Source organism: Papio anubis, chromosome 2 (assembly GCF_008728515.1).
Source record: "Papio anubis isolate 15944 chromosome 2, Panubis1.0, whole genome shotgun sequence".
NCBI classification, from domain to species: domain Eukaryota; kingdom Metazoa; phylum Chordata; class Mammalia; order Primates; family Cercopithecidae; genus Papio; species Papio anubis.
The window spans coordinates 18474388-18498178 of record NC_044977.1 but is presented as its reverse complement, the minus strand read 5'-3'; the positions used below and the strand labels follow the sequence as shown (position 1 = coordinate 18498178).

The 23791-nt window shown below is 37.3% G+C and overlaps 2 protein-coding genes and 1 pseudogene across 9 annotated transcripts; 2 read left to right on the top strand and 1 right to left on the bottom strand.

The window, feature by feature from the left end:
* Positions 1-4921: 4921 nt before the first annotated feature.
* Positions 4922-6986, bottom strand: GPR15 (G protein-coupled receptor 15). The gene has a single exon (XM_009198883.4). The coding sequence runs from the start codon at positions 6855-6857 to the stop codon at positions 5775-5777; it is 1083 nt and encodes a 360-aa protein (XP_009197147.1). The 5' UTR covers positions 6858-6986; the 3' UTR covers positions 4922-5774.
* A 1643-nt stretch (positions 6987-8629) lies between these two features.
* LOC110742508 lies at positions 8630-14483 on the top strand (annotated as a pseudogene).
* Positions 14484-15911: 1428 nt separating this feature from the next.
* On the top strand, positions 15912-23477 carry CLDND1 (claudin domain containing 1). 8 transcript variants are annotated; one of them, XM_003893843.3, is made up of 6 exons: positions 15912-16131; positions 17283-17326; positions 17537-17846; positions 19943-20053; positions 21743-21880; positions 22053-23477. In XM_003893843.3, exons 1-6 carry the CDS (start codon positions 16125-16127, stop codon positions 22271-22273), a joined length of 831 nt encoding a protein of 276 aa, XP_003893892.1. In that variant the 5' UTR covers positions 15912-16124; the 3' UTR covers positions 22274-23477. The 8 variants fall into 8 exon arrangements, with proteins under 8 accessions (XP_003893892.1, XP_021789657.1, XP_009197109.1 ...); XM_009198845.2 differs by having other exon boundaries at positions 15917-16131; positions 17276-17326; XM_009198856.2 differs by having other exon boundaries at positions 15993-16131; positions 17261-17326.
* Positions 23478-23791: the final 314 nt, after the last annotated feature.

The window sequence follows — 23791 nt, the reverse complement described above, 5'->3', positions numbered from 1 at the left end:
TGAACCCTGGAGGCGGAGGTTGCAGTGAGCCGAGATCACACCAAAGCACTCCAGCCTGGATGACAGAATGAGTGAGACTCCATCTCAAAAAAAAAAAAAAAAAAAAAAGAGAAAGAAAGAGATTTTGTGAATGTGTAACTGCAATATGCCTGTTTTAGAATCCACCAGTTACAATAAAAAGATTTAAGAATTTTTATGGCTGTCATGGTGCATTGTGTACGATAGACATTTTGCATTCACAGTTTGATGTTTGAAATTTTGATTGAAACTCCACAGCTGTATGACATAAAAAGCAGACATTTAAACCACTGACCTATGAGGTGATACGAAATGAGTCACTTAACTAGTGAGTCAGGCCAAACACTTAGGATAGATACCTCCTTTCAACTTTTCTTTTTATACATTTTGCAGTAGCTCTGAAAACATTACATTTTATTCAATTCGTATGAAGTAGATTATATGCTATATTGAAGTTGGCAAATTTAGGGATTTGTGGAGGTTTTACAATGGATGATTATGAAATACAAAGGGTCTATATATACTCTGTAAGGAAAAGAGCAGTATTGCTTGCTGAAGGCTTTGCCACAGATATTTTTTACATAAAAATAAAGTCTCTAGTCATATGTAATTTTTGATGCATAAAATGTTATTTTCTCTGTAAACATCACAATAATAGTTTATATCTCCTGTTTTGTATATGATTAAGAGCAGATGAAAGAGTGCATTTATAGTGTACAGATCACAAATATGCTAGGCAGGAGCACTTTTTTTCTGTTTTATTTTGAACTAATAGAAATACAGAAATAAAATATTTTAAATCAGAATTGATAGGACCTAGCAAGTAAAAATGTTAAATTTCCTATCAATGTTGACAAACATGAGGTACTCATAGATGATGTTTAACTCTCTCTAACATGAGAGTGTTAGAAAACTAGTTAATTATTATATATATTTAATTAGCAAATAAGAAAAATCACTGAATAATATCAAATTGATGAACATCCTTTACTAGGTTGGCAGATAATGATAATAATAATGTGAATATTTTGTCATAGATCTTTAAGCACATGCAGCTAACTCAGAAAGTTTCACGGTAACTTGAAAGTACCTTTGGATCTTAGAAATTTGGTGCTTATATGCATAAACCAGAAATGTTTTAGTTTAATAATGTCTGCCCAACTGGCAGAATACTTTTCCCCTACTTTTAGATTAACAATGAGCATTTTATGTAAATTTACATTTCACTACCATTTACCTTGTCATGAGAACCTTTATGACTAGTTTGATACTTTGGATATTTAAAGTAGGGTTTTTTTTGTTTTGGATTTTGTTTTTAATGCTGTAGGTTTATCGTAGGATGCAATTTCCACTTGTCATATATGTTTAGGAAATACAGCTCTATTAAGGAAATGGCAAAGCTAAGAAGAACCAATGAGTGTAACTCACCCTAGGGTGGATTTTTTACATTTACAATATAAAATCAAGTCACTGGCACAGTTGTTTTTCCCTGTACACTTATATATAAAGTCTAGTCATAATCGTTTACTTCTAAAACTGATAAAAACAAAGAATGTTGGCTCAAAAAAAAACCTTTAAATAATAACCAGCATTTGTAGGGGAAAATCAAATCCACATCAAACTCCGTGAAAGACAAAAGGAACTTGCAGTGGTCTGTAACGGTTCGCAAATATTTTGGTAGTTACAATCATCCTCTTGCTTTTTCTTCTGTGGCACCTCTTTTTCTAACGGGACTGGAGCCGTTATCTTGCTAGCAGGTTACACCAGTGGTCTGGTTTTAGAAGCAAATTTGTAATTCGTTTAGTTTTGCCTGGCTTTTATGAATGAGCTCTGTAGGAAAATAGATTCTTTGTGGCATGCACATTTGACAAGTCATTTCTCACTTCTGAGATCGCTAGGTAGAATAGAGAGTGATTTGAGGAGTCAAGATGAATCACAGAGGAAGATTTTTTTCCACTCACCTTATCATCATACTGTGCATTTCTGCATCTATTTAAAAATTAACTTGTGACCCCTAGTAATAGTCCATTCTCAGTCACGCACATAGCTTGCCTTTAAGACTGTTGTTATAGCTTTTCACCACAGAAGTGATTTTGACTTGTTAAGAGTGGACAGGTTAAGAAACTCCCAGGAATATCAGGTTAGTTTCAACCTTTCAATACAGCCCAAATGGAGTAAATGTGTTTGGGACAATATTTGCGACCATGCCTGCCTTGAGTACATTTCTTTTAAAATTAATTGTAAAGTATTAGACAACACATTACCTAGGATTTAATGGAGAGCTTTTCTGGGGTAAGTTAAAAAAGTTGTTTGAGAAATGCTGGAGAGATCACTATACTTTTATAGGTGTCATTTACATCCTCACAGTAACTTTGAACTACTTATGCAAATGACAACAAATAATGTTAATCTGTAGTGATTTCCTTGTGTGTTACGCTGAATTGTAAAAATTTTATTTCGTTTTCCTAACTTTGGATATAACTGGCAAGGCATGATTGTGTTAGGATGAAAGAGTAATTTTCTGGAAATTCTTGGCAATGCGTTGATTTGTTCTTTAATGATATTAAATTATCACAAACTAGCCTTTAGGCTAGTTTAATTCAGATAATAAAAATAATGAAAAGTTATAAATATGATTCTGTGTTTCTATGTATATCTGTATGTATATGTAGGACATCTAAATATGTATAGAAATAGAAATTATTCAAATTAAAAATGGAGAAATATTATGGTTGTTTTTTTTTTTTGAGATGGAATCTCGCACTGTCACCCCGGCTGGAGTGCAATGCCCCAATCTTGGCTCACTGCAACCTCCACCTCCTGGGTTCAAGCGATTCTTCTGCCTCAGCCTCCTGAGTAGCTGGGATTACAGGCGCCTGCCACCATGTCCGGTAATTTTTTGTATTTTTAGTAGAGACAGGGTTTCACTATATTGGCCAGGCTGGTCTCGAACTCCTGACCTCATGATCCACCTGCCTCGGCCTCCCAAAGTGCTAGGATGACAGGCCACTGCACCCGGCCTATGGTTTTAAAAATATGCAAAATGTCAGACAACTAAATAATTTGTAATACATTTTTAATGCTATTATAATATAATGTAATACTGTAATATAATGTAAATGTAAATTACATTTCATACCAGCAGAATCCATATATAACAAAATAATGTACAAACTTAAGCTGTGAACTTTTTTCTATTAGAGTTATATTACCTACAAAATTATAGCTATTTTTTTCTTCCACGACTGGTACATTATGAATATAAACTACACTAAGATTTTATTAAAGCCTACAATTATTATATCTATTTAAAGTATTAAGAAACCGATAATACATATTTTTTGGTATTATTTTAAATATTCTCAGCAAAATTAAAGTGAAGAAGTAGAAATAAAACAAAATCTCAGTATTTTAAAAATGAGAATGATTAAGAATTATTTGATGTTAGTTTGAAAATTTGTAAGTAGTCAATAATTAATAATTAATAACAATTAATTAATCAATAATTCATAAGTTTGCCAATTTATAAAACCAAAAACTATTTTCAGCTTTTAATTAGGCTACAAGGAGATGTTCGATATTTCAGGTTTCTCTTAATATGAAAGATACATGAGATGAAATTAAATTGGCTAGTCTTTGAAAGGATTCTAAGTTTTTTCTGATTTTCAAATCTAATATTTAGAAGTAAAATCACTTTATATAGTAACTTTTTACAGTATCCTTGATAATTCTATAGACATAGATATTACCCACTACATTTAGGTATGAAAGATTAAAATGACCTTATTAGTATCATAACATTAAGGGTGAAGCTAAAATTAATAGGCCAGGTTTTCTCCTTTCCCAACCAATAACTTAGCTGATTGATTCAGCTATTTTTTAAAGGCAGTATTTTTCAAAGGCAGTAACTTTCATGATTAGTAACGGTGTTTTTGCTGATTTGTTTTAAAGAAATGTGTGTCTTCTACCTTCTATATTTTGTTTTTGTTTAACTTTTGGAGATCTATTCAATTGCATTGAATTTAGTTTTGAAGTTTTCCAAGAATATTTAATTTATTTGTTATTATTTACATGGTCTTTTTTTCTATAACCATAATAATTTACTAAAAGGTTATTAGAATTAGGATTAATATTAATATGTTGTTAGAAATTAATACAGTTCAGCAGAATACTTATGTAAGGAAATTATACTTTTATTTAATAACAATTTAAGAAAAATTAACAAGTTTGCCAATTTATAAAACCAAAAGCTCTATTTTCAGCTTTTAATTAGGCTACAGGGAGATGTCCAATATTTGAGGTTTCTCTTAATATGAAAGATACATGAGATGAAATTAAATTGGCTAGTCTTTGAAAGGATTCTAAGTTTTTTCTGATTTTCAAATCTAATATTTAGAAGTAAAATGGTAATTCATTCAAGTCAACAGTGGAGGTAAAAACATAACCCACTTTCCCTTGAATCAAAAGATGTTTACAGTAGCATGCTTGCTGCTGCAGAGTCTTTTGTGGTTGCCACTCTAATTACATGTTTTTCACATCAAAGTCTTCAAAAGTAATACAGGTACAAATTGACTCAATAACTATTTATTGGGTAAAGGAATTCAAGAAGGTTTCTGTGTATGGAAAAAATGTATGTAAAATACAAGTGATACCTTTGTTAGAGATTTTCTACTTCAGCTGAATACAGAGCAGCCTGTCTCCCTATATTACTGGATCTTGTCTTGAAATTATAGGCACCAAGCAAATGATGCTATAGGGAATGTGTAGCACTAACATTTTAATTAAAATACAAAATGATAATCTGCATTGGGGTAGAGTTAAGGATTTGATGAGTTCCAATTATATTAGTAATAACATTTTCATTTGATAACCAGATAACTGGGTAATTAAAAACACGTAATTAAAGCAAAGTCAAATCCTAATTTATAAAGGCAATGAAAACGAAAGAGCATAGTAAAACTCCATTAAAAAGTAGTCGCTGCACCATTATGAATGAGATACATTTTTATCAATATCTTATAAAGCAAATAGAGGTTGAATCCTGTCATATGTTTATGTGTTAAAATACTAGAAGACCATATGATAAAGTCCCAAATCATAAACACAATACAAAATCCCCATGAGTTGTTTTTGCCAATCCAAAGCCATTGTGAATAGGCATAGGATGAAGCACAATGTTGGAAGATGACGAAGAATCACTGTACAGAGCTTCAAAGATTGAGGTCAGAATCTAGCTTAGTAACTCAGAAACAATTAATTGCAGAGTGCAGGTATATTATATTTTTGTTACCTGCATTGTTACTGCATTTCTCATCTGAAATAGGCAGATTCTAAATGATTCTGAAAGTAGGCAGAATCATTTAAATGTAGACCAATTTGGAGCCCAGTATGAAGGGTGGTGGGGATGAAGGTACCGTGGTTTTTGAGAGAGGAAAGGCCCAAATGTGCATTAACAATCATGAAGAAAGGGACTGGTTCAAGCAGGAGCCTTTATCCAAGAGTTCAAGGACAGATGGGAATTGAATTTTCTCTGGTGGACTTGATTGGCAAGGGTGAAGAAGGCTGCTCAGCTGAGAAAACAGCACATGGCCTAATTATATCCACAACACAGGGATTTTTTCAGTCCTCTCTTTAAAAACGAACTCTTCCTTGCATCTATGAAGCAACGTGAATCCTATCATTAACACTTCTTTCTTTGTTGCTGACAAAAATTAACTCCTAACCCACCAACAGAGCTTGAAATGTCACAGTTCCCTTTAGAGGGACACAGACCTCTTCCTCCTCCTGGTAAAATCTTCTGCATGAATGAAGGTGGAGAGAGCCTTAGTGAGGTGACTATCTGATGTCTCGGTGCTACTCCCAAAGTCATAGTTTTTCAGGCAAGGGCACAAGCAGTGGACAATAGCCCGGCGGATGTAGCTGTCGAAGATATAGTAAATGAAAGGGTTGACACAGCTGTTGGCAAATGCCAAGGGTCCACTCACCTCCATACCAAGCTGAAGAATGGCTGAGGGAAAATAGCGTTCTTGTTGCAACCCAGAGACAATGGCCAGGAGCTTGAAAGTATTGAAGGGCAGCCAGGAGACAAGAAAGGCTGCCACGACGATAAAGATGATCTTTATAGATTTCTTCAGCTTTTTGTTGTGCTTTCCTGACTGCTGGTAATGGGCACACAGCTTCCTTGCAATGCAACAGTAGCAGGTCACAATGCTCAACAAAGGGACAAAAAAGGTGAAAATTAAGGCCACCAGGGACCATATGAGTTTAAGTGGAGTTGCCTTTTTCTCTGCACAGTATGGCTTATCATCAATCAGCGTGAGCTCCCTGGACAGAAGAGTAGGCAACCCCAGCAGGCAGGAGATAAACCAGATGCTGGCACAGACTACATATGCACAGTCTGTCCTTCTGAATTTCCTGGATACGACTGGGCACACAATGGCCAGGTAGCGGTCAACACTCATGCAAGTGAGCAGGAAGACACTGCAGTGCATATTGACGGAGATCATGTAGGAGCTCCCTTTGCACAGGAAGGAGCCCGTCCTCCACAGTCCTAAAGATGCTTCTTTATCCACCCAGAGAGGCAACGTGACAAGGAAAATGAAGTCAGAGGCAGCCAGATTGATGATAAAGATGTCGATCAGTCTTCGGCTGCCGGGTTTGAAATGCAACGCTCCCATGAGAACAAGGTTCCCCAGCACTCCAGTCAGGAACACAGCTGTGTAAAAGACTGGAAGGAAGACAGAGGTGTAAGGAACATGGGAGTGGGTCTCCCTGATGTCCGGGTTTGGGCTTGTAGCATAGTAATAATCCAAATAAACTGAAGTTTCTTCTGGGTCCATCACCAAAGAGCAGGTGCCAAATCTGGTGAGTTTCCTCACCTATGATGTTTTTGTGTAAATTTCAGAAACCTCAAGGGAGCTTCTTTTATACAGTACCTGCCTCTTTCTCTATTTTTTCCCCTCCCTTTAAAGATCTTGGACAAACATGAAAGCCGAGATTAAAAAATGCAGTTTCTGCCAATCCTCAGAAAGGGCCCACAAGGAGCACCACTCTGATTGGTGTTGGTTGGTTGTGGTTGTGGTTTTTTTTTATTTGCATTTGCTCGTGAAACTGAGATGCTTTTTGAGTTCTTTTTTCAAGATATTCAATTTATTTCTTTAAGGCCAGTAATTAAGAAGTGAATTAACTTGATTTTTTCACTTCCTTTAAAGACCTCCTTTGCTTTTGACACTGAAATTTATTTTGATCTAGCCTTCTGTTTCACATAGAAGATACTGTTCTACTTTTAGAATTGTAAGGCAATGATGATGTATTCTTTTTATTTACTTTGTTGGTGAAATAGGAAGAAAACTAGTCTTTCATTTGTGTAAAGAGTGAATGAAAATTTTCCCAAATTGTACCAGTCTACAACTAGGTCAAACAACATGATTCCAATTAGGGCATGAGAATCTCCCCATCTATTTGGCTCTTTCATTTCACATGTAATCAATTCTGTTTCATAACTTTTAAAAAATCCCCCAAAGACTGGGACCACATTTTGTGCTCTTATTATTATTATTTAAAAATTTCCACTACAACTAGCATAGCATCTTGCACATAGTTGGTGCTTTGGACATGGTAGTTTATTAGGTTTGATTTAGAACATTCTTTTTGTTATCCAGCATAACTAGCAGAAATGAATTCACTGGGGTCTAACTTCAGGTATTGTTGTTATTTATGTAACTTACAAACACAGGTTTAAAAATCTCAAATTGCTATTTTTACCCTCCTATCTGCTATTGTAATTCAACCAGTGAACTTCCCTTTTGTTAAGAGTTAACATCATTGATTTGGAGATTTTCTTCCTATTAACCCTCAAATATGCTTCATCAGACTTCATCCCCTCTGATCTTCTCTTCATTACACCACACCTTTGTAGCAGTGATTTTTTTTTAGCTTCTGAGCCATGGCCTTCTGGTACCTCCACACATGAGTGAACATTACTTTTGGAATTGCTGATTACTGATCTGGCAACAGATAGACCTATAAGTGACATCATAATGGAGGTGCCAGCATGGACACTATAAAAGGGAAGATTTTTTGGTACATTTAAAACACTTGGGGAAAAGGCTAAAACAGAAAGAATTCTATCACATTTTCCTCTCATATGTTTCCTTTTATATTATGATGACCATAGTAAAATATAACACATTTTGAAACGGACTCCATTTATTTCAGCTCTTTACTGGCCAAAGTGACTCAAGGCTCTCTTGCACTCTCCTTTTCTCCTATCTGATTTAATCTTCAGAATTCTAGTTTCAGGTTGATACTGCTATTCATAGAAAAATGTATGTTTGTAGATGAAAATATAGTCATTAAACATTTGAAGTCCTTTCTTAAGTTGTTTTTTCATTTGTTTGTTTAATTTTTGAGACAGGGTCTCACTAGGGTGTCACTTTGTCACCCAGGCTGGAGTTCAGTGTTTTGAACACAGCTCACTGCCAGGCCCATGCAATCCTCCCACCTCAACCTCCTGAGTAGCTAAGACTACAGGCATGCACCACCATGCCGGACTAATTTTTGCATTTTTTGTAGAGATGGGTTTTCCCCATGTTGCCCATGCTGGTCAGGAACTCCTGAGCTCAAGCGATCTCCCCATCTTGGCTTCCCAAAATGCTGGGATTACAGGCATGGGTCACCAAGCCTGGCCCTGCTGAATTGTTATTTCTTCAGTAATTAGTATATTAAAAAGAATCATCCCGCTGGTTGTTCTTCCTCCTTCCCTCTTCCTCCTGATACGGTACAGTGTCACCTGCGTCTTAGGCAAGTAAGCTGAGGTCAGGGAAGGTTGAAGGCTCCTCTGACCTGGGACAGTCCCAGAAGTCACTCTGGAGTTGATTTGTGGGCCTGAGCCTCCCTTCTCCTGTGTCCCTGGCTGCTGTGCGCAATTCATTTAATTTCATGGAGGGCATATTCTTTACTAAATATAGACTACAGATCAGAGAAACTAATTAACCGCTTTGACATTTCTGGGACAGAAATCTTTCCCACTGGGTAAGCTTTAATTATTTAATAGAATCATTCATTTTGTCAAAAATTGGAGTAGGACAATATTTACTCGAAAAAGATTAATAGGGTAATATAGAATATTTAAACACATCATCTTTATCTGTGTGCCTGTGTGTTAAAGTACTAATCATGTATATTCTTTAGGTGTACTGAAATTTTAATATTAGAACGTTGTACCCTAGAACCATAAGTTCTTTTGGCATTTGAGAAAATAAGGTTGATTCTGGGTCTAAGGTTTTTCTACTTCTTTTTTTTTAATCCTTTGAAATGACATGTCTCAAGAATTCTACCTAAAGATATTATAAAATGGAAAAAGAGTTCATGCTCATACTGTAGATGAAAATATTTGGCTGCACATTCATTCTGTATCCCTTACATTTTTTTTTTTCAAATTTCAAAGGTTGCTGGACTGCCGATGTAAACTATCTCAAATCCGATTTCCTCAGCAAACTATTGAAGCAGTTGTAGATAAAATCATTTGCTTTATCATATATGGCCACTTTGAAGTATGATATTTAATGGTAGAATGCTACAGTGTGAGAATACCCACCGTCGATCAACAGTATCTTGGTACCCAAATCAGAAAACAAATTAAATGTTTTAAGCCAAAAACAGGCACATAGCATAGTGCCAGTCTTTTAGTACCTCAGAGTGCAATGCTAGTACAAGACAGAATCCACAATAAAGCTGGTTAAAGTGGGGTTGTAAATAAGCTGGTACAACGGTCAGTTTTAGGACTTTGAGTGTTCTTTCAAATAAACATGAAGATACTAACAATAAAATAGACACCTACACATAGATCAAAACTCAAAAGCAACACTGGGTTCCATAAACATATGAAAAGTCAGTGTAAACAGAGTGATGGCAAAAACAAAAAAAAATAGAATAAGATGTAAGTATTAGTAACTGAATTAGAGCATATATGCCATTTCTCAGAAAATAACGCTCAACTTTCCTCCCTGACTCCTGGCAGAAATAACTGCTTCTTCCTTTGTATTTCCTAAGAACTTTAAAAATACTGGTTACAAAGTACTTGTCTCATTTCACACTGTTAGTTATCTTTGTATCTGACCCCGCAGCTGATAATGAGCAACCTGAAGGAAGAATCCATTAGTTATCTCTGGACTGGCCTCCAGCATACAGAAGTTACCCAACTAAAGTTCTTTTTGGACTCTTAAAAAAGCCATTGTTTTGAATTTGTGAATGTCAGATAGTATTACCGAGATTAGAGTCATCAGGGACACCTGCTAAGCTGTAGATTGCCAAACCCTATTCTAGATGTCTTCAGTCAGAATTACTGGGGAAGAAGTCTAGGACTTTGTATTTAAAAAGCATTCAAGGTGATTCTCATACACACTAAAGTTTAGAATCACTGTTCTAATTCACGTAAGTTAACCAACATTATATATTATGTTTTGTTATTATTTTGACTAACTTTTTAAAAAGACTTAAAAGTTACCTCAAAATTTGAAATTTGTGGAAGTCTTTCAGTCTGAATATCACAAAATTTGAGGAATTAATTTAGATTTCTAGGCCCTACTTATTCCATGTTCCAACTCCTGAGTTATGCTCAGAACTGGTTCAGGTGTTGAAGATGAAGACAAAGAAAGGTTTTCTCTACTGAAACGTCTGCTCAAGTGGATCCATTATTATTTGCTGCAGCTTGCAGCCTCTGCTTCACCAGCAGGCTGAAGATTTAATAATAGAGCCACCCCAATTAGGCTTATTGAACTTATGATTCTATTACTTCGGCCTCTTCCCTGTCAACCACCGTATCAGGTGGAGACTCATCAGATTACATGCGTATAGCACAGAAGAAAGAAATCCCTGGATACAAAGCCTTTGACTCACACATGCTCTGCTCATATGTCCCAGAATAAATGGCAAAGAACGTGAAGCAACTAATTATTTCTCATTAATCGTATCAAACAGTGTCATTATATATTCACTTGTTAGGTACATTATCTTGTTCATTTCTTACAAGTACCATAAAGTGCAAAGTCAAATGGTTAAGTTTAAGAAAACTGATAATACTGTTTATACTCTAGGAGTTTATTTTTATTTTTAAATTCTCAGTTACTTGGAGAATTTAGTGCTATATAATTTAATATCACATCATGCCAAATTAAGGGGCATGTATTCACTATTAGGAGGGCGCCCACTTAATTTACTGGGTTATTTCCCTTGGTAACTAACACTTATATAGATAGAAATGATGTTACTATTCTAGGAATATATACTTTAGGTTTCTTCATAATAGTAGATTTAATCTGAATTTAGGTTGTGCATAACAAAAATTGTGTTTATTTATGTTGGTGTCCTTGGCATCCACCAGAGTGTCTGGCAAGCAATAGATGGTCAATAAATGATTGTAGATCTGGGATGAATCATGCTTGAATTCTGAGTTATTTCCGAAGAGTAGGGACTTTTCACAAACTTCTTAGACAACTTCCATTTTCTATTTGATCCTAGGATTGTCACATCATAAACTAATATGAAGAGATGTTTCTAAGTTAATGCAGCATATTTTTTTGTCAACTTATGCTAATGTTTTCACTTAGCACATCTTGTTGAATCAGAAGCAACTTGCAAACCAATAAATGTGAAAAATATCACTACCATGGACTCATAATAAGTATGATGGATAGTGATGAGAAGAGGTCTCTCTCAATGAAGACTCAAGTTTATTAATAATTAAATTAATTTATTACATTAGTTTCTTATCTGCAATAAAGATTTTTTTGAAAAGATATTTTTGGGAGGTCCACAATTCATACTCATAACTCTATACTAATAAATGTCAATTAGAAGAAATCACAAAAGTTTCCTTCCATAATTTTACCTTCATAATTACTGTTAATGTTTGAAATAGCAAGGGCTTTTTATTGGTATCTTTTCTAATCAGAATGCACATAGTCTTCCTCCTTTTCCTTGGCAAACTACAATTGCCACTATCTCTGCTTCTAGTACATTGCCTAGGCTTGAGGGATAGGGTATATAAATTCTGCAATGAAACTCTAATGCTGTGGATCTATGAAACACTATATTTTGTAGTTGCATTATTCTTCTTCCGGTAGAATTATAAACTGTAAAATTTTAGAGTGTAAAATTGTAAAGTGATATTAATGATCATTAGTATGACTGTTTTACTAATGAGGACCCTGGGGTCCATAAAGGGGTCATTAACCAAAGATCCATTGATAATTTTTAAATAAAGGATAATTTAAACTTAAACTCCTCATTTACATATGGCTCATTCGCTGTCTTTCAGGAGCATGGGCATCTAAAAATTATAGTTTTTTTTTACTATATGTGGCACTTTACTGGAACTGCTAAAAAAAAAAAAGAAGGAGACATTTTAGATGCATTTTTCTATTTGCCTTGATCTTGATTCTGTTATTGTTCGACAGTGAATGGGTGCAAGGAAATTCAAAGGTAGGTACATTTTAAAAAATGGTTTTTGATTGGAACCCAGAATTGTACATATTCCCATTTTCTTCCTTTCTGAATTTCATAAAGAAAACAACCAGGAAAAAAATTACATGAAAAAACATAATGTAAATATATCTTATAATGTAGATATAACTTTTAATTCCTAAAAATGTGCAATTAAAAATAAAATAATATGAAATGTATTGGGGAATTTGGTATTGATGGAAATTCTAGTGTGAAGGGTTGTTTCATAAGTACATAGTAAAAACAAGTTACAACATCTGAGTATCTAGATTTTCAGTTATCGGTTTTATTTTAAATGCGCTATAACTATAATGCCTTCCTGTGGAAACTAGAACCATCTTTAACAAGTTAAGGTAGATGCCTCATTTAACTTTGCTTTTAAACCTAAATTCCATAATCTCCACATGGTTGCACAAAATCATCTTTCATATTTGTGAAAATATGAGGCTAGCTACCGTTTCTCAAACAGCAGAGTAAGAAGCAGAAGTAGAAATTTAGCTCCATTAATTAATTAAGGATTTATTTTACCTACTCATACAACAAACAAGCATAAATAGAAATTAGGAAACACCAAAGATGCAGCGATAAACCAGAAATACGGTTGTGTGGTTGGTGAAACTGGGTGTGAAAAGGCCGTTCAGGTCCTCTCTCAGGGTGATCGAAACCACAAACATGTAGACACCTCCAGGTTTACACTAGGTTGGTCAGTGAAATGCATCCTGCGTGTTTTCTAGGCATTCTGAAGACTTGAAGGGTGCAAGTATCATCCTCCTTTGCAGGTCTTCCCAGAAACATCCACCTCCTGAGTCATGACGACTTGTGTATGATACGAACCCAGGCCTGGGAATCTACTGAACAGGGCTAAACAAGGATGCCCAAAATACTAGCCCTGGCAAATCTTTCCTAGTCATTTGGTGGTCAGTCCAGAGCTTCTCAAACCTGCTGAAGCGAGCAGAAACACCTATCTCTATAAATGGCTTATCTCCATTTAGGGGTAGCCTCTAGGGTTAATCTAGGAGCTTTAAAAGCTGTTTGTCTTTTTCGTCCTTTTTTCCCGGTCACTGCTCGATGAATGGGTGCAGGGAGCAGGTCCACGCCTGCTCCCTAAGTGCCTTTTCGCCATGCCTCCGAAAATTGAGGAAATCAAGGACTTTCGGCTCACAGCCCGACAAAGGATGCCAAATCTGTCAAGATCAAGAAAAATAAGGACAATGTGAAGTTTAAAGTTCGATGCGGCAGATATCTTTATACCCTGGTCACCAGTGACAAAGAGAAGGCAGAGAAAGTGAAGCAGTCCCTGTCTCCTACTTTGGCACTGAAGGAGCTGAAATGAACCAGCCACACTGACTGGAACTGTATTAGAATACAAAAACAAAAACAAAACAAAACCAAAAAAACCAAAAAAAAAAAAAAAAAAAAAAAAAAACAAAAAAAAAAAAAAAAAAAAAAAAAAAAAAGCTGTTTTCACTAAGCTTACTCAAATATTGTAGACGTTCAACGAATATTTGCAAACACTAATAATTTAATGATTCTTTCCTAAGCCTCAGGTCCTGTGCTGGGCATTGTATATGTATTTTCTCAATCTTCTTAATGATCATGTGGGATAGATGCTACTGTCAACATCCATATTTTCGAGAAAAGACAACCGAGACTTAAAGAAGGTTAATTCTCCAAAGTCACAAAACGAGTATATTCAAGTGTGCTACCATGGCAGTCAGTTACTCTAATATCCAAGTTTGCTACCAAGTCAGTTACTCTCTCTAGTTCCTTTATCTGTAGACTGAAGTTGTTTCTTCTTTACTCTCCTTTAAACTTCTCTTTTGCCTGGTTTACTGACCACAAGATCTCAGTGGAGAGGTAAATCCGAAAGTAGGGGATTTCTCTTTTTTTTTTTGTTGAGACGGAGTCTTGCTCTGTCGCCCAGGCTGGAGTGCAGTGGTGCGATGTTGGCTCACTGCAAGCTCCGCCTCCCAGGTTCAAGCGACTCTCCTGCCTCAGCCTCCCAAATAGCTGGGACTGCAGGCGCCCACCACCATGCCCGGCTAATTTTTTTGTACTTTTAGTAGATACAGGTTTTCACCGTGTTAGCCAGGATGGTCTCCATCTCCTGACCTCGTGATCTGCAAGCCTCGGCCTCCCAAAGGGCTGAGATTACAGGCGTGAGCCACCACGCCCGGCGGAAAGTAGGGGATTTCTAATGAAGGCTAACGGATGAAGACATTTCCTGGAGTATAAAGGCATTTATGCGTCTTACTACACACTGACAATTTGCCTGTGCCCCTCCGCCACTGACAAATTTTTTTTGATTGTATGCTGTATGTAAAAATCCAGAGTCATGTTAGAATATATTTGGCTACTAGCTTATTATGTACTGCATATGAATATCGGTTCACTCAGGTGAAAGAAATGTAACTACAGATAGAGAAACATACCATGCCTTTAATCTGTCAAAGTGGTAGAAATTTAGTATCAACTTGAAGCTCCCATCTTTCTCCTGTGCTAAATTACAAGGCATTAGGGGACAGAGTGGAGGTTTGAGAGCCCCTCTGGTCCTTGAGTCAGTTTTCTCTGTAGGTTACCGTTGAGAAATCCACCATTTGCTGGTCCCAGGCCACGTTAATAGTTCCACTCATGTTATTGTTAAGATGTCCCTGCTTCCTGTCCATGAATTTCTGTGTTAAACCTGAGGGCTCAGAAACATTGTTTCCTGTGTGCCACACATCATCTGCAATCTCCAATGCTGTCCTTGACCTTATCTACTTGAGTGATGTTCCCCAAATTTCAGTCTTTTTCCTACTATACCCACAATTTTTTATTCATTTTTTGACATATCTGGTATGCTCAGTATTATTAACTTAATATTTTTAAAATTAAATGAAAAAAATTTAAAAGGAACAACATTACTGCAATAGAAAACTAGTATCACTTGTCATAAAAAATAGGCAGCTACAAACACACATTTTATGAAACCCAAATAATGTCATTACATTCTTGATGGATACTGTCTGCCAGGTCACATACCTCTTAGCCTAAACTTATGCAATAAAACGAGAAGGACTCTGCTCCAATGGGAGGGATTCTGGGAGAGGGAAATAAAATGGGTCAACGTTTCACAAGTAGAATCCCATTTTTGTTCATTTATACTTAAATCTAGAGGCAGGGTGGTGTGATAGGGAAAGCACAGCCCTAAAAGTCAGACCTAAGTTATACAGGTCACGGTCATTGACTAGAGGTGACCGGAAACAGGTCCGCTTTACTTTCTGGACCATTGTTCCTTCCTCCCTAAAATGCAAGAATCCAACAGCCTAGACTTCCCTTCTGCGCACCGGCTTGCCCTGAGGAGCTGAACTACATCTCCCACAATGCGCCGCGCGCGGCGCCAGGATGCCTATCGCCGCCTCAGACAGCTTTCAGTCTGTCCCTCCTACAACTCCCACAAGGCCCCTCGGTCCCGGGCCGCGGCCCGGCCCGGAGTGGGGGCGGAGGCGGAGGCGCGGGAGTTATGGAGGGGGCGGGCTCTGCAGGGAAGTGCGTCAGAGGAGGCGCGGGGAGAGTAGGGTGCTGTGGTCTGAGCTAGAGGGTGAAGCTGGCGGAGCAGGAGGATGGGCGGTGAGTGAGCGGGACCTGCGTCGCTGGGCGGGGGTCGCGTTGCGGTTCGATGTTCCCGGCGGTTTGAAGCGGGGCCCCCTTCCCGGGCGTGGTCCGGACTGGGCGGGTTCCGAGCGGCGGGTTTGTCCCTGGGCCGAGCCCTCTAGGGCGGGGCCTGGTCGGGTACTGGGGGACTCAGGATGGGGGCCGCACACGACTGCCCCGCCCCAGCCCTGGCCTTCTCCGGCCCCGCTGTGAGGCCCTGGAGGTGACCGCTCCAGGCGTCCGGCTTCGATGAACCGCCGTTCCCAGTGCTGGGACCCTTTAAGGTCATTTGAGAGCACCAGGATGAAGGGGGGATTTTTAAAAAATCAAAATGCAAATCCAACTTTTTGAGTTATCGTTGTCATTGCCCTTACCTTTCCTGAGTCACTTCCAATTTTCCAAACTCAGCAACCCCAGTTTGCGAGTCTGTTTTCGTGCACCTTTGTAAGGTGTTTGGTGCGGTCACGGTGTATACTTGCCGTGTAGTATTTGGCTCAGCGCGATCCGCCTTGAGTCATTTTACCGCGGCCATTTACTACTGCCGTTGAGCCCTGTCCACGCCTTGGGAGTGTTGATATTTTGAGAGTTTTCTGTCTGGCTGAGGAGGGATCATTTAGTTTTTGCGGACATATGTTGCACTTAGGGTTTAGGGAGAGAGCAAGGTTTCAGTTGAGGAGGTTCAGAAGTATAAGGAATAGGGAGAGTAGATAGGAGTGAAGCATTTGGCAGCGTAAAGAAGCGTGGCTTAGCTTTAATGGATTAGGGAGAGATTGCTATCTAGCATTATTATATGTTATTGTTCTCTTTGCTATTTTATACACCTAGAACAACCTTTCCCTCGGGGTTAACAAACATCTTCAACTCTGTTTTCCGTATGGCTCCTGACTCTTACCTTTGTTTTAGGAGGCTTCCCTCTTCAGAGGAAACTGGGAGAAGCCAATTTCCACTGCTTTTTCCTGTGTCTTTTTAACACTCAAACCCAGAACACTTAATCCTCTGCAGCTCGTGCAAAAATTCAGTCTGTGATTTAAAATGTGTGCACGGTAACACTGCTGACCATGGGCATGTCTATTGTTTGTATCTGTAATGTGTATGTCCATTTCAGTGTTGTCTGTTTTAGTATGCAGGTGATAGACTAGAGAACAAGACCTCTGTCTCCGTAGCATCCTGGGTATGTGAGCATTCAATAAGTACTTTTATGAGAATGAGTTTTGTTTTAAGCTTAATTAAAAACATGCTTGCTTTCTAAAAAAAAATTCTTAATGGTTATATGTACGAAGGGATGGGGAATTGGGTAAAGGGTGCATTTGGAATAATTCAAAATAGTCTTTCTTATTTGTCCTTTAAGACTAACTTTCTTCTTTCTTCAACTTTTAAACAGAGCAGTCTGAATGCCAGAATGGATAACCGTTTTGCTACAGCATTTGTAATTGCTTGTGTGCTTAGCCTCATTTCCACCATCTACATGGCAGCCTCCATTGGCACAGACTTCTGGTATGAATATCGAAGTCCAGTTCAAGAAAATTCCAGTGATTTGAATAAAAGCATCTGGGATGAATTCATTAGTGATGAGGCAGATGAAAAGACTTACAATGATGCACTTTTTCGATACAATGGCACAGTGGGATTGTGGAGACGGTGTATCACCATACCCAAAAACATGCATTGGTATAGCCCACCAGAAAGGACAGGTATTTCTCTTATTTTAATTTCTCTCTTCTTTACCTGGTTAATAATAGACAAAACGACCTAGTGATTGCCCAGTTACATGTAAGCAGGTTTATTGGTTCTCTCTCTCCTTAAAGAAATAAATCATGTGTATCTTCTCTTTCTACTGCCTTCTCTCCCCAACTTCTTTGCATTACCATGGTACTCATCAATATTGGTTGGATGAGGAACTTTTCTTATCTTGGGAAAGCCATTAAATTTTTTTTTATTTACTCACACATTAAAACACTTTTTATTAATCTAACACGTCATAAAGAAATAGTTGGAAAAGTACATCGAAAGACTTTAAAAATATTTGGTAACTAGTAAAAGGACTACCATCGAAAATCAACTCAACAAATTGTCCTTTTATGGGTTAGCTGTATTATAATACATATCTATCATTTACTCCTATGTTTTAGGGGATATAATTTGACCAGCTCTACATTTAAATCTGTGTAAGTATGAGACTGTTTTACAGCAATCTTGATGCAGAGTTTGTAGGTTACGAAATTTGTATTACAGAAGTAAAAAAAAAAAAACTAAACTTTTTCAGGTTTATTTTGCAGGCATTCTTATTTAACACTTAAAGTTTTTAATTTCCACTTATTAAAATGGTAGCCTTAGAACTCTTTGTAAGGAACAACGTTAATGACTACTTCTGTTGGCCACTTAGTGGGGAAGCATTGTATTCAAATCATAGCAGAACAGGCTTGTGTTACCATATATCAAAAGGATGATAATATGTCATTGTATCTGGAAAAAAAAGGAGGTAATTTGGAAGGAAAGGAGAGAAAGTTGGTTAAAATTCATTGTAAAATGTTCAGTTTGACTTGTGAGGTTACAGGAGCACTTGATATTGGAGTGTTACCATTTAGTCATTCATTAAACAAATAATTTATTGCATGCCTCCATGTTCCAGGGCCTCTTAGCTGGGAGAACATCAGGAAAGAGAACACAGTCCTTACTCCTGGGGAGCTAGCATTCTCATAAAGGATGACAGGCAATGAACAGAATGTAACAGTATAAACAGAATAAACAATTATTTAGTATGTTAAAAAATGACACGTGCTATGGCAAAACAGAACACAAAAGTGATTTGGAAATGTGGGAAAAGGAATATTGGTGGCCATAGGTTATGATTTTCAATAGGATACTTAAGGTAGGTCTCATTGAGAAGACACCACTTGAGTAAAGAATGTAAGTAAAGACTAGATGAAAGATTTGGCCATATGGGTAAATGGGGAGGAAGTCATTTAGGTTGGAAAGGACATCTACTGCAAAGGCCCTATGGCAGGAGCATGCCTGAAATATTCAAGGACCAGTAAGGAAGCCACTGGGCTGGAATGGAGGGAGAGATGGGAAGTTGGGTGTATGCTGTCAAAGACCTACTGTGGGAGTGGGACTGGGGCAAATCCTGGAGGACTCTAGGCATAATGAGAACTTTGGTGTTGACTCCAAGTACAATGCTGAACCATGATCTGGTCACCGTGGCTGAGAACAGAGGCAGCAGACAAAGGTGGAAGCTAGAAGACTCCGGTTAGGAGGCTATAGAAGTAATTCAGGTTAGGTGATGGTTATGACTCACACCAGAATGGTAGCACTGAGCAGCAGCTGAATTCTGGACATAGTTTGAAGGAAGAATTCCTGGGATTTCCTGATGGAGTGTAAATGTACAAGAATTTCTCTAAAGTTTCTGGTCTGAAGAACTGGAAGGGTGGAGTTGGCATTCCCTGAGGTGGGGATATGGTTGGTAAAGCAGGGTTGGATGAGAAGATCAACATTCCTATTTATTTCTGTCTTTGTTCCCTCCCCTTCTTCTAGGCTTTCCACATAGCTATTCTGCCATTCATTTTACTGCTTCTACTTTATTTTTCTTCCTTGTGTCTATGTCTTCACTTGCCACTGAGAACCAGTGGCATCCATTGGACATCTATGAAACCTATGTGTCAGTCAGGGCCAGAGGAGTTGCTGACCCCTCTGGAAACGTCCTTTACTTTTTACTTCAGAGAATAATTACTGAAAGAGATTTTTGTTAAATGTTTATAATTAAAACAACAGGCAATTGTTCTTGTTCCAGAGTCATTTGATGTGGTCACAAAATGTGTGAGTTTCACACTAACTGAGCAGTTCATGGAGAAATTTGTTGATCCCGGAAACCACAATAGCGGGATTGATCTACTTAGGACCTGTGAGTACTTTGATTTCACCAGGACAGTTGGGGGAACAAAGATAATTTTATTTGTCTCTTTTTGGACTATGTTTTTGGAATAAGATGAGTTAGTAGATTGTGCCAACTTGAAATGAGATCTCTAACAGTATCCAATGAACTCTATTCTGTTGATATTTTAGAAGGTAGATACTTGCTTACCAAATTTCAAATGATTTGAAGTTGACAGGGGCAACTACTTCATTGGATGATGAGATCTAGACCTTCAAAAGATATTAGTGGGCCCATTTAATAAGAGGAAATTTAGTTGGGATAACTTATAAATTCCTCTACTTGAATTAAACACTTCCCACTGCTTGCGTTCAGATAGGTATATGTGAAAAAAGTTGACTGCAAGCTCTAAATGAGTCAGTGAGTTGTCAGGCCTGCCAGAAGTGTTTATCCAGTCTTAGGTGATAGTAACTAAAGGGTAGATGTCAAAAAATATGAAAGTATTTATTAGGAACAGCCTATTCCTTGATGATCAGGCGGCCCATGAAATACTGTCGTCAGATTTGAGCCTCAGTTTTCAGGGCTACAGGGACTTGCCCAGAAGAATGACCATGTTGTAAGAGAAAAGAGTGAATAAGGTGTAGGTATTCAGTTTTGTAAAGAGAATATGTAGCAAGCAGTTTATTACTAGGAAAGTTTGAAGAAAGTAAGTTCGAAAAACACTTAAGAAGTTCCAGAAAGCAAAACCAGCACCAAAAGGTAAACTTTGGTGAAGATCGATATGAATACATTTCTAATAATGAATATTGTCTGAAAATGGAATGGCATGTTTTGTAAGGTCATCAGGTTTTCTTCCCATGTTGATGAGGGATTTATGATAATTAAAACTACCTTTAGATTCTCTGCTTTGTGCTTTATGTATATTCTTTCAACAGCCCTATAAGACAGGTCATTTGTAATTACCATTAATTTACCTGTTATTACTGCCTTTAGAACCTGTAAAGACCTAGATATTGTTGGTAGGTAGAGTCAGACTGATATTTGTATCAAATCCTGGCTCTACCACTTACTGTGTTATTTTTACAAGTTATTTATGACTCTTGCCTCAGTTTCCTTAATTGCAAAATGGAATTAATAATCATACAGCTGTAGCTATGGGGGATTGGATTCAGGATCCCTTGCTAATTCCAAGGTTGCTAAAGTACCTTATATAAAATGGCATTGTATTAGCATATAACCTACACAATCCTCCTGTATACTTTAAATCATCTTTAGATTGCTTATAATACCGAACACAATATCAATGCTATGTAAATAGTTGTTATACTATATATTTGTAAATTTGTATCATTATTTATTTTCTGAATATTTTTAACCCTTGGTTAGTTGAATCTGTGGATGCAAAACCTGCAGATATGGAGGGCTGACTGTACCCACTTTCTAGGGTTGTTGAGAGGATTAATACAGAAAATGTGTAGACAAACCTAGCATGGAACATAGTGAACCCTCAGTAATTGCTACCTGTTAGTGTCCTTTTACTTTTATCAGGACAAGGTTAGCATCCTTTTGAATATTGTGCTTTAGAAAAGAGGCCTCAATGTTAAAATACTTTCTCACTTTTTGAGAAAAGATCTAATTAGAATATGAAAGAAATTGCCATTGTGGGGAAAATGGTCTGAAATCATGGTAACATTTCTGTTCTTTCTTTTTAAAAATCAGATCTTTGGCGTTGCCAGTTCCTTTTACCTTTTGTGAGTTTAGGTTTGATGTGCTTTGGGGCTTTGATCGGACTTTGTGCTTGCATTTGCCGAAGCTTGTATCCCACCATTGCCACGGGCATTCTCCATCTCCTTGCAGGTAGGTTTTGTCATCATAGTTACCTTTTAGCTTCTTCCTGTCTCTTTAGGGACCAAAGAATTATAAATCTTAAATGTTCATGTATTAACTGCCGTGTCTCATTGCCTGAAAAGCCCTTTACTGTGCTTTTACCCAGCCATGTTTTGTTTTGTTTTCTGAATTTTCCCCCAAGGTCTGTGTACACTGGGCTCAGTAAGTTGTTATGTTGCTGGAATTGAACTACTCCACCAGAAACTGGAGCTCCCTGACAGTGTATCCGGTGAATTTGGATGGTCCTTCTGCCTGGCTTGTGTCTCAGCTCCCTTGCAGTTCATGGCCTCCGCGCTCTTCATCTGGGCTGCTCACACCAACCGGAAGGAGTACACCTTAATGAAGGCCTATCGCGTGGCGTGAGCAAGAAACTGCCTGCTTTACCATTGCCATTTGTATTTTTTTAAAATAATACTGACATTTTCCCCACCTCTCAATTGTTTTTAATTTGTATTTTATTTGTGGATATACCATTTTATTATGAAAATCTATTTTATTTATGCACATTCACCACTAAAGACACACTTAATACCACTAAAATGTATGTGGTTTACTTTAAGTGACGCCGTCTTTCAAATAAACTAATCTAGGCGTAGACAGAAAGAACTGGATAAAGACTTGACACAAATGTATGAAAGAAAATTGGCAGTAGGAATGTGACCCCAAACAAGTTGTGCTAATGTCTGTTAGACTTTTCAGTAAAACTAAAGTAACTGTATCTGTTCCACTAAAAACTCTGTATTAGTTTCTTGGGGAAACCTCTCATCTTTGTCAAAACTTTATGTTCACTTTGCTGTTGTAGATAGCCAGTCAGCCAGCAGTGTTAGTGCTGTTTTCAAAGATTTAAGCTCTGTAAAATTGGGAAATTATCTAAGATCGTTTTCCCTAAGCATTGACACATAGCTTCATCCGAGGTGAGATATGGCAGCTGTTTGTATCTGCACTGTGTCTGTCTACAAAAAGTGAAAAATACAGTGTTTACTTGAAATTTTAACTTTGTAACTGCAAGAATTCCAATTCAGCTGGGCGAGGATTAATCTTACTATTATTATTTTTAACTCTCCATAGGATTTTCAGTACTACCAAATTGTTTTGGATTTTTAAATTTCCTCTTCACATACCAGGGTTATGAAAAGTGTGCTTTCTCTTTAACATTATATTACAGTTACAGAGTAAAATTCCCAACTGCTATTTATTTGTTCCAGCCCAGTACCATAAAGAACGTTTCACCGTAATGACCCCTCCAGAGCTGGGAAACCTACCACAAGATCTAAAGTTTTGGCTGTCGATTAACCTCCAACTATGGTCTTTATTTCTTGTGGTAATATGATGTGCCTTTCCTTGCCTAAATCCCTTCCTGGTGTGTATCAACATTATTTAAATGTCTTCTAATTCAGTCATTTTTTTTTATAAGTATGTCTGTAAACATTGAACTTTTAAAAAATCTTATTTATTTATTCCACTACTGTAGCAATTGACAGATTAAAAAAAAGTAACTTCATAATTTCTTACCATAACCTCAATGTCTTTTTTAAAAAATAAAATTGAAAATGAAAAGAGACTCAAAGAATTGTATGTAGAGTCTGAATTGATTTAAATCTCAACACTTTAGGATGAAGTAGAGGGAATCTCCGGTTGACTGTGGAAAGTGCATCTTGCTGTACAGGGCTGTCATGTCCTGTGTTTGGGTCTCTTGTTTTATCTTCTGGAAAATGTGGGAACCCCTTCCCCCTATTAGAAATAAGAAAATCTTTATCTTTTATTTTTCAGAATTTTAAACTATGTTCTCAAAAGTAGTTTTGTTATCTCTAATGTCATACTTAATGTGGCTAGTTTTCTGTGAAGTCATTTAGTGGTTGTGGATGTTTGTGTTCTATAGTA